Genomic DNA, 11349 nt, shown 5'->3' on the forward strand with positions numbered 1-11349 from the left:
AATTCACCTGTTGTACTAAGATAACTAAGATAGCTCTATAGAACTGCAAAATCCAGCCTTAATATGTAAACCTGCATGCAAATAACTATAACCCACCAAAAAGGACTGTCAATGTAATGTCTTAGTTCTGGCAGGACTAACTTTGAGATAACTAACAAAACATCCAGTATTTGTGCTGTGCGGTACACTGCCCTGTGCAGTGGTATCTGTAACACTGCTGTGCTGAAGGCCCTGCTATTACAGTACTGACCACAGTGCTATCAGCCCTGCTGGTTCCAGATTAAGGGCCACAGGCTGGATCTAAGTTTCTCCAAACCAAAGGTTTTACATGCTGCCTTGGTCAGGCAAAATCAGACTTACACAGCACTAATGTCCTATAATCCTATAAACTGACTTTACTGCGCAGGCCAGAGAACACTTTCCCTTAGGATAATATATAAAAAAGCCATTATCTATATGATAGGTATTACATGATTTCCAATTCCAGTGAGATAATGTGGTGGGGTTGGAGGGTGTTTAATAGTGAAATGAAACGTGAGGCTAAGAGAGGCCTCCTTTTCTTTCATTCTTTCTGTCTGTGTGTTTGTTTTATTTTATGCTATTTGGGCTCACCGATGCAACGCTAAATGTCACTCCTGCGTGTAATGCTGCGTTTAGTATGTATAATGACATTTAGTGAACTTTAAAAGGTAAAAGATAAGCAACACCCCCATTTCAGGCTCACCCACGACAAAGGCCACCAGCACTCGGGGCAGGAAGTGCCATTCGGGGCAAGGTCAGAGGTTACCAAAAACGTTTCATTGTCTCAGTGTGGCAGTCCAAAAATCTATATGGTAACTATATGGTAGCTAGTAATTATACGGTAGCTATACTGTATCTGTCTAACATGGCTTTGGATGTTAATGCTAGAGAAAGGCATTCTCACTCACCACACACAACACATCTATTGTATTGTTCGTCTTCAGCTTCTGAGCCTAAAGAACAGACAGAAAAAAGACACTATTACAGCAATTTGACCTCTTAACCAGCATAACGACAGTTGGAGTCAAAATGAACCTGACCTATCACCCTCCTAAGTCTGGATAACCTCACACACACACACACACACACACACCGTTTATTCTGTCAAAGTGTTGTTTTGTTTTCTGCTAAGAGCGTTAAATTCCTCATTTATCCTTGCTGCTATAGTCATTTCTGTTCCTGCGTAGTGTGTTGGAAGTGCCAGAAGCAGTAGAAAGTTACAGTCATGCAAAAAAACAGAACTGACAAGCTGAATCTGGTCATGAAAAACACAAAACTGTTGGGCTCATTTGGAGGCCTGTGGCATAGCACGATGGCACACGGTCGCGTCTGCCCGCTCAGCGCCTGGCATCTGAGATGTGTAGTCAGGGGAAACAGATGAGGGAGGTCTTCCTATGCATTACTCCGCCTGAGCCCCCGAAGACCTGCCGTTTCTGTTACCAGCACATGTGCTTGGCTCAGCCTTTTGTGTGTGTGTGTGTATGTGTGTGGGCATGTGTGAGTGTGTGTGTATGTGTGTTTGTGTGTGTGCGTCTGTGTGCATGTGCGAGTGTGTGTGTGTGTGTTTAACGTGTGCATAGTGCAGGAGGCTTGGTGACAGCATAATGAATGGATTGGCCAGTGGGTGTGCCAGTGAAAACGAATCCTCCTGAAGCTACAGCCAGGAAGCGAAGCACCACAGCCAAACCCTGAGCTGACAGAGCGACCCTGGGCTCCAACTCCCAACCTGCAACCTCTTCCAGTGTTTACAATTTCCGATTCGTTCCTGCGGTGATGTCCTGATCCCGCCCTTTATGCCTCCAAATGGAAGAGAGAAATGAAAAGTGCTGCAATACAGAAATGGAGTGTATTTTTTTTACCTTCACATTTAATAAATGCAGTGTTTTGAAAAGCTCTGTGAGTATGCAGTCGTGACCTACAGTCACGTCCCTTGTTCTTCAGGTTAGAGTGGGGTTATCTGAGTTTGGCCTGCTTTTTCACATTAGAGAGGAGTTAGTTTGGCCTGGTTCTTCACGTTAGAGAGGAGTTAGTTTGGCCTGGTTCTTCACATTAGAGTGGGGTTAGTTTGGCCTGGTTTTTCACATTGCAGTAGGGTTAGTTTGGCCTGGTTCTTCACATTAGAGTGGGGTTAGTTTGGTCTGGTTCTTCACATTGCAGTAGGGTTAGTTTGGCCTGGTTCTTCACATTGCAGTAGGGTTAGTTTGGCCTGGTTCTTCACATTAGAGTGGGGTTAGTTTGGTCTGGTTCTTCACATTGCAGTAGGGTTAGTTGGCCTGGTTCTTCACATTAGAGTAGGGCTACTTTGACCCCATGACCTTGGTGTAACCAGCTTGTTTCTTTCTCTGCGCCAACAGGAGCGCCTCCGTGAGGCTGACACTGCTCGCTGACTCTTTATTTTTGTTTTCTCTCTTACAAATGCTTTTCCTCCAAGAAATGCGTTTAGTATAAACTCAGAAAAACAATCATTGACCCCAGCCCAACACATGCGTACATGTCTCTGCTTAACACACGCATATGTTTCTCTGCTTAACACACACGAGTTTCTCTGTTTAACTGTTTAGGTGCCGTGCTTGTTTTGTACGTCACCTGCTCACACACAACACACAACAATTGTTACTTGCACACAATAGTTCGTCTAATTTTGCAAACCCTTGCAACACACAGTCAAACCCTGAACTCTGACGAGGGTGACTGATGACCCTACCTGCAGACTCCCGCAGAACTGGTACAGAGAGTTGTCCCCAGGGCCCAGGCGGTTGTTGGTTGTTCCGGGTTCCGGGGCGTGGGGTGGCTGTCCTCGCTCCTGACCCCTCTGGGACGGCACCGTCACGGAAGTTGTGGTCTGCACTGGAGCCATGGGCTGCCATGCACTCACGTCCGTACCGTTGCCAAAGGCCTGGATGGCGTTACCTACGGGGATGATGGAGATGTCGCTCAGGCTGACGACAAGCATGCGTGCAGAAACAGCACCAGGAATGAGGAGAAACAAACAAACAAAAAAACCCAATAGAGCAGAAAAGTGCAGTCTTGTTATGACGCCGCACTAATGCAGTGGCCCGAGGTTTATTAACACATAACGCTGGATGTCACACTGCTGGTGAGCTCTGCTGTGCTACACACGGAAATATAAATCAATAAAATGAACCAAAGGAGAGGATTTGATGTGTTGCAGTACACTCTCCTAGTGAAGGAATCACTTCTTGTGTAGCTCTGATACACAAATCAGGGCTGAAGATAGGATTCAGTGCGCAAAATGAGTCCAAACCTTCTTCCTAATGGCCAGTCCTGAACCAGCAGGTAGGTGTGTGTGTGTGTGTCTGTGTGTGTGTGGAGTGTGGAGCATTTCTGCGTGCTACTGCTTTGTTTGCCCGAGACCTTGAAATCTACCGTGGCCTCCTTCAAGCGCACATGCTCTGCTCCTACACCGTCAGAGAGCCTGTGTCTGCATCAGAGACAAGCCATGGCAGAGTAGGTCAGCAGTCCTCAGCTGGGTAAATATGGCCAGGTAAATATCAGATCGCCTCACCATCCCATCTGGAGGATTAACCGTTTCTCATTGGACTATTCACTGTTACGACTTAGCTGTTTGATTATAGATTATTTGTCTGTGAGTGTAAATCATGAGTGAAATGCCATGGAGCCGGTTAAAGATTAACAAAAGGGTTCGTTCCACCTGGTTTTTCAGTCTTGTTCAGGACGGGACCACCTCATTACCACTAGTTATCAGTGTAGTCTTCCTAGGTGCTGCGTGAATACAACATGTGTTCTAGCCATGCACTGCCAGCAGTTTTGCATTGTTTTTGAAGTGTCTGGGTGCATGTGTGTGTGTGTCATGATTGACCCCTCCCTAGCATCCTGTCGCCATGGTTACCCAGTCTCATCTCTTTCTCTTGCTTTACTTCCCTGTTTCGGTTCAGTTCCTCGGTTTCGTTTTCTCCGCACATCATTTGTATCACCTGTCTCAGTCTCGTGGCTGCTCGTTATCCTATAGCCTTTCCCGCGATAGCTTGTCATAGCCGTGACTATAACCACGAGTTTGGATTTGTCTCTAATATATCTCGCCTCATAACTTCTCCACGTCACAGTGAGTGCTGCTGCTCTGTTATAAACACCCATTCAGAAGGCTTGATTTATTTTCACAGATCCCTCAGGCCTGACCCACTAAAGGATTCTTTCATTGTTATCACAGAATGTGATTACATTAGCGCACGTGCACAGTTCTTTCTGGAGGACGCATATAAGAGACTGTGACAAACTTTTGAAACGGGACCATTTGGCTTAGGTTGCTCCTCAGGGACCTTTATGTCTGTGCTGTGCTTTGGTAAACTAAAGTTTATATGTAGTACTAAATCTTAATTTTTACATTGAAAGATCACAATTGTAAACACACATGGGCCTGACACACGACACACTTGGGCCTCCTCTGTTAGGAGCGCCCTCCTGTGTCACAGTTCCTATGGACATCAAGACTCTAATTTATTGACTAAACTCTTTTGCTGATTGGCTGGTTTGGACTGCTACATCACAGAGTCCAGGAACATTATTCCAGCACAAGCTACAGGAACAGGCAGACACACATGAGGAGCCTCCAGGCAGGAGAGAGACGTGAGGGCCCTGAAGAGACTCCGTCATGGGCCGTGAACTGCCAGCACAAATAAAGCAACACACACTGTTCACCCTCCACTACAGTCCTGTCAGCAAGCCTTAACACTGAGCTCCACTAACAAGACACGAGAGACAGACGGAGACAGAGGGAGAGACATGAGACAAAGAGGAGAACGAGAGAGATGTCCATCGTTTTACCCAGACATCCACTTTTGCAGGACCCAATGAGGCCGGAGAGAGGGAGTGGAATGTGTGTGTCTGTGTGTGCATCCACCTGAGCTGCCTTGACCTGACAAACAGTGAAATGATGATGAATGTGCGTGTGTGTGTGTGTGTGTGTGTGTGTGTGAGTGTGTCTGTCTGGTACAAGGAGGTGAAGTGGAAAGAAGAACCTTAGAAAGCAGGAGGAAAGAGAGAGAAAAAGGAGAAAAAGAAAAAGGAGAGAGAGAAAGAAAGGAGAGAGTGAACGAGTCTAACCCAGTTTAACCTTCAGAAGAGCATCTTTAAGCTCACATTACCACAGCCCACAACATAGACAGAGACAAATCTCATTTAATACGCTGCCCACACACACACACACACACACACACACACACACACACACACACACACACACACACACACAAACACACTGAACCTTCACTTAGTTATCTAACCAGGGCCTGCACATGAAGCCTTCTCTTGCTGTCCTGATCCGCACACAACACTCCCCTCTGCAACGGCTTGTACCACTTGGACGGACACTGCAAAGCTTTGTGGCAAAACCACAGGCTTTCCTGACATTCATTAGCAGGGACTGATAAGGTGGATCCGAGAAAGTGTCTTGGACGTCAGAGAGACTCAGTCAGAGAGAGAGAGAGAGAGAGAGAGAGAGAGAGAGAGAGAGAGAGAGAGAGAGGAAAGCCAGAAAGAGAGAGTGGTTTGACTCACGCAGGCAGGCGTTGTCTGTGAAGAACTCAGTGAAGCGCTCACACTCTTCCTGACTATTGCCACTGCTGCTGCAGTCACAGAAGGGCGACACACTGATTTTGGGCGAACGCAGGTAGTTGGGCGTCATCATCGTCCCTGCGGAAGAAAAAAACGCATTACTTCCTTTGGACAAACTCAAAACAATGCCCTTTCTAAGCATGTCCCGCTATCGTATGTGTTATCCATGTTTGTCTAAAATGTAGTGATCACTGCTTCAAGTGGAATGTGTTATGACATGTATTATCATGCACAGCGCAGTTATTCTGACTGGTGCCCATAAAAACGAGTTTGATTTGCATCACAGAACTGCACAGCGCAAGTGTGACTGGCCTGCTGTAGTGAAATCCTGGGCCCTCACTGTTAAAGCAACAGCGCCAAAGAACAGCAGGATAATCAGAGCCCCTGTGCTCTCGTGCCCCGTCCTGCCAGCCTCTGTTACGGAGGGTGGGAGGCGTCAAATGGCCCCAGAGCAAAGCCACGGCTTCCTTTCCTATCCTAAAACAAACAGGGAGTGCAGATCTTTTCATCGTTGTGGCTCTGCACCTACCTCTCTCTCTCTCTCTCTCTCTCTCTGTCTCTCTCTCTCTCTGTCTCTCTCTCGCTCTCTCTCTCTCTCTCTCTGGGCTGCACGGTTGGTGGCAACAGGCCAGGTGGTCTGCCGTGTGTGGTTTGCTGTCACACACTTCTCGCCAGCCATCCTCTGGCTGCGTGTCCATGTCTCGGCAGACGCGAGGCAGAGAACAAAAGGGCTCATCTGTTTCTCTCCTTTTCCCCATCACTCCTGGATTTTACACACATCTACCCTGTGGTTTTCCTACTCTGGTTTGCCACTGTTTCTCCGGTGAAACGTGGACCCCGCCCACCCTGCCCAGCCAATCCGCTCATGTGCCGGTGGATCAAACGTGCGGGAAGGGTGAGGGATTTTTAGATCCAGGCTCCGATCCTTAGCTCAAGGCCTTGGTCCTCGTCACGTGGAATTTGGTGGACACGTACGACTTTTAGCGGCTCGTGCAAATTTTGGTGGTGGAAAAGCCACAGAGATAGACACTTTAGAGGTGGCAATGGGGTTATTGATGGCTGAGTGGGCTAGGCACACCCACCGATGAGTTTTGCAACACTGAAACATTCTTGAGCATAGAGAGCACAGACAATCATCAATGAGATTAACAACAGCAGGGTATTAACAGCACAGACAGAAGGAGAATTGAAGTTTTAAAACATTATGGCAATCAGAATTGTCCAATAATATAATGAACAGGTTTGACTATAGTGAACCACTGCAGCGGGGCTACAAAAAGAGGGAGGCTCACCGATGAGGCCCGAGTAGGACAGAAGGCAGTCGGCGTAGTTCTCCTTCAGACAGCCGGACAGCGACCGCGACTCAGGCTGGCAGTTGGCGAAGAAGTCCGCCAGTCGAGACCTGAAACACAAGCACAGACACACGTGAGCGAGCAGGCCCTGCTCGCCTTCCCGTGACCACCACAGGAGGAGCTCTGGTTGGCTCCGTGTTAAGCGTTCCTGACACGCACCACGGCAGGGCATGCCGGAGCCTGGCGGAGGTGAGGAGGGGCTGGATTTAAAGCGGAGTGGTGCGGCTCCTGACAGATGCCCGGGGAGAGAGAGGAGGATGTGGTGACAGGTATCAGGGGCCGGAGTCCAAATGTCCTGCATTTGTTTGCACGTGTATCTGTGTGAGCGCCGTGGGCTCACGGGCGGTGAGAACAGTCACAGATGCTCTGATTAAGCAGACTCATTAAGTCTCTCTCCTCGCTCTCTCCCCATCTCTCTCCAATCATCCCTCTCTCTCTTTCTCTCTCTCCCCTATTGTTTCTCTCCCTCTTTCTTTATCCCTCCCTCTCTTTTCCCCTTCTCTCTACCCCCCCCACGCTCTCTCTCTCTCTTTATCCCCCGAACCTACCAACCTCCAACTGATGCGGTTTGCGTCCTCACACAAAGTTCAGTGCGTTCCTGTATTTTTAACATACCATTTCCAGCAGTTTGAAGTGAGCCCCAAACCCACCTAAATGGCGCTCGCCTGGTTTATTGCTGCACTCCAGTAATTGCTATAATTGCTCTAACAGCAGAAGTTCCATGGTGCGTGTTAATATGCAGTTTATTTCCCCACAGATAGGCAGCAGATGCAGGGTTAAGGCGGCGTGTCTCTGCTGGTATGAGAGGCGCTGTACTGCCTGGCCCTGAGACGCCAGCTCCTCGTGTTGGGGAGATATTTGTTAGCACGTCTGACGGCAAAACATTTTGCCACCATGTTGTGGCGTGATCACAGAGCTGCAGCGGCGTGGGGTCTTGCACGAGGATGCATGCTCCCTCAAACATCACCCCCAAGGACACCACGTCTTACCGAGACACGGCATTTATTAGCAACCGTTCAGCAATCGTTCCAGTGTATATACATCCACAGCGCCTTGGCCTTAGAATAACACAGAGTCAACAGCTGGGGCAGCAAAGCAAATTAGCACTAGCCAATGAACTTCCGCCTACACACAACTGACCAGAACGAACTGGCAACCAACAGGTGCAGCTATACAGCAGGTGGAACCAATATTCTATAAAACCAGTAGTGAAGATGCTATGGCCAATGCCAGGAGCTGCCTGTGGGGGGTGCCGGAGAGGTGGATGGAGGTACCTGCAGATGTAGTTGCTCTTGCAGAACGCCTGCAGGACCAAGCAGTTGGGCTTCTCTCGCTCCTCGTAAGAACAGGCGGGCACAATGGTCTGGCGGCGACGCTCGGAGCAGGCAGACTGGTCGCCCGGCGGGCATGAGCAGTACAGCATGCCGTAGCTGTGCTTGGGCGGGACCTTGTCGAAGAACTGGCGCAGTGCCTTGTGGCACTTACGGCGGTTGCACACCTCGGCTGTGGAGACACGGCTAGTGCATGGGCTGATGTACGCAGATCGGAACTTCTTACACGTGTCATTCAGGTTGCACGCTTTGGCCGCGTTCAGGCAGTTGTTCTCCTTCACCAGGGCTGGCTCCCCTTACAGAGAGAGAGAGCAGGGAGGAGAAAGAGAGAGAGAGAGAGAGAGAGAGAGAGAGAGAGAGAGAGAGAGAGAGAGAGAGAGAGAGAGACAGAAGTTTATATTCAGACAGTGAGACAAGTGGATGTCTTTGTACATTTGTTCAGTGTGCCACAAGGTTCAAATGTTTCACAGATGAGCTAGAAACCCACAGCACAGAAATGAATAAGTGGTTCTTTTCTAAACATTTTGTTTTATTAGTTGCCACAGAGAGACTGTTTCAATCCAGGCCTTGAGATAGTGAGAGACACAGATCGAAACGAAGAGGATACTTCTGCCGCTATCAGGACACTGCATTTTTTGCTCTCGAGAGTCTTTCATTTGAAAATCCTGCCATTCTCAATAGGAACATTAATTAATAATCTTCACCATAACCCTGTCAATACAAGCTGCAAAGAGCTCGTGAAAGTCTATTTTCACCAGCATTAAATCAAACAGAGTCTGTCCCATTGGAACGCCACAAGCTAAACAAACAGTGGGCTCGGCCGAACGGCGGTATCATCAAAACTGCCCACGCCTGGCTCTCCTCGCCTGTCAGCACCGGTTAATTGCCAGCATTCTTCTAGATCCCACCATTAATTACCATTTCTGGAGCCTTTTCAGGAAAAAAAAAATAGAACAGCAGCAGCAGTTTGGGCCTTAATGAGGACCAATTAAAGGCAGACAGAACAGGTCTGCTTGAGAGTGGGAGTGGAGAGCAAGAGAGAGCACGCATGAGTGTGTGTGTGTTTGTGTGTGCGTGTGTGTGTGTGTGAGTGTGTGTGCGTGCGTGCGTGTGTGTGTGTGTGTGTGTGTGTGTGTGTGTGTGTGTCAGTGCCACTCCCATGCCAATAAGCTTCTTGTCTTGGATGGAAACTCTAGAAGGTTCAGTTGATGGGCTGTCCACATTGCTGGGGTCCTCTTGAGGCGAAGGCAGGAGGCTTTGTTGTCGGACAGCTGGATTCGGGCCTGACAGTGTTGGTTCCTGACCGGTCCTTAAAAGCTGTGTGATTAAGTGGATCTGGCCTGCCCTGCACCTCACTGCTGCCTGCTGTCCTGGTCCTTAGCCAGCGCTCCCATAAAGGAGATCTCGAACAAGGATGAGGGGATCTGATCCTAGAACAGTGCTGCTACGCTCCACAGCTCTGATGATTCATCACGATTCATTTGTTGTCCACTTCTATGGAAATTCACTACATGAAGTCAGCTCAGCACACGGAAAACCTGCGAGACTGTCAGGAGTGGCGGGCCTCTGTGGTTATGCTACACCCAGGGACTTCTTTTTTCCCTCCAGACAGCATTATCGTGTAAAACTGAGCCCCACTAGGAGTCGAGCCACGGTTAAGCCCTGACATTAGTCCCCAGGCCGGCCTGGAACTACTACACGGCCATCCACGCAGCATGAATCACCAGCTCACAGATCTTCTCTTCATGAATCTTGACAGACCCCTAGCAAGCAAGGAGCGTGTCAGCAAGGAAAGCGATCAACTCTAAAAAGTGACAGGGAAAATAGGAAACTAGTTGGGTTTTTTGGGGGTTTTTTTTCCGTCAGGTTGGTTACTGCAGTGGTCGGGGGCACTTCTAATTGGCGTGTTGGCTGGATGGGTTCCTGGATGTCCGAAGTTGCACGCTCTTTCTTCTTTTTCCCTTGCTGGATCCAGCCAGCTCCGAGGCTGCAAATCGATGCACGCTTTGAGTGCTTCCACTGTCTCACGGTGGAGTTCAATGAGAAGGGCCTTTGTTCTTGACTTGGCGAGGGGACGCACACGTCGCAATCCCCACGTCGTGCTGGACTGTATGGGTCTCCTCCTGGTCATGTCCTCCTCCACACAGAGAGCATCACAGCCAGCTCTTTATCTACCCCAGACCTGAGACTGCCAGCATCGACTCTGAAGCTCCTGTTGTGGTACGATACTCATTTTGCTCTGTGAAGCCCTTTTTTATCTCCGTCGAGGGGTGTGCGAACTCCAAACTCTTCCAGGATTCGGCTGCTCTGAGGTCAGTGAAAACTCCAGACCTGGTCGGGGTCCCCCCCCACTCTCCTCGCCTCCCCTGGTAATGAGTGTCCCTGGCCTTCTGCCACTGACTCAGCTCTGTACTTTCTCTACAAAGTTAAAAGTGGGGAAAAAAGATTCAAAGAGGCTGTAAAAAATGACTGAGAGCCCATTAAACGATGCTTTGTTTCTGAGTTTCGTGTTTCACATCTTTTGCTTTAACTCCTGCAAGAAAGATTATTATGTTATTGCAATCCATAGATATTTAATGTACAAGATTTTCACAAGTGTTATGTGCCATGTTTTTGCTCGAGAGTCTTCTTAATCCATTTGTGGAAAACCGTTTCTTACTCACAACTCTGTCCCAGTGACATATTTTATTCCATTTTATTATTTTATTCCATGTCTACTATATATTACTATTATGTTATTCAGAACGTACTTGTATCTGACTTGTACCCAGCCTGCTGTGGTAGAGGCTGTACTGCTATGGAATCAGGAACAGAGGTTATTCCAGGGATTCACCGGCACCCAGGGGATCATCCAGACTCGAGTTGGGGGATTCAAGCGAATTTGCGTGGGTTCATGGCTTAAATGCTGGTGATTTGCAAATGCTAGATATCTTTTAAAGGGTCGAAGGAAATAATCTAACTTGCCTCAGACAGGAAAGACAAATTAATTTTATGTCCATTGTAACCCGATTTACCGGAGTGTCTTGTGACCGCCACATGCTTCTCACATACTT

At 48.4% G+C, this 11349-nt stretch overlaps 1 protein-coding gene across 1 annotated transcript in view; it reads right to left on the reverse strand.

Moving 5' to 3' along the window:
* gfra1a (gdnf family receptor alpha 1a) overlaps positions 1-11349 on the reverse strand; it is a 56514-nt gene that overhangs the window by 2821 nt on the left and 42344 nt on the right. The window contains exons 4-8 of the mRNA XM_027017330.2: positions 8240-8591; positions 6906-7015; positions 5557-5691; positions 2726-2931; positions 930-974 (exon numbers count right to left, since the gene is read on the reverse strand). Of these exons, the coding sequence (XP_026873131.2) occupies positions 930-974; positions 2726-2931; positions 5557-5691; positions 6906-7015; positions 8240-8591 (848 nt within the window). The remainder of the gene's footprint in view (positions 1-929; positions 975-2725; positions 2932-5556; positions 5692-6905; positions 7016-8239; positions 8592-11349) is intronic.

Source organism: Electrophorus electricus, chromosome 11, assembly GCF_013358815.1.
Source record: "Electrophorus electricus isolate fEleEle1 chromosome 11, fEleEle1.pri, whole genome shotgun sequence".
Taxonomy (NCBI): Eukaryota; Metazoa; Chordata; class Actinopteri; order Gymnotiformes; family Gymnotidae; genus Electrophorus; species Electrophorus electricus.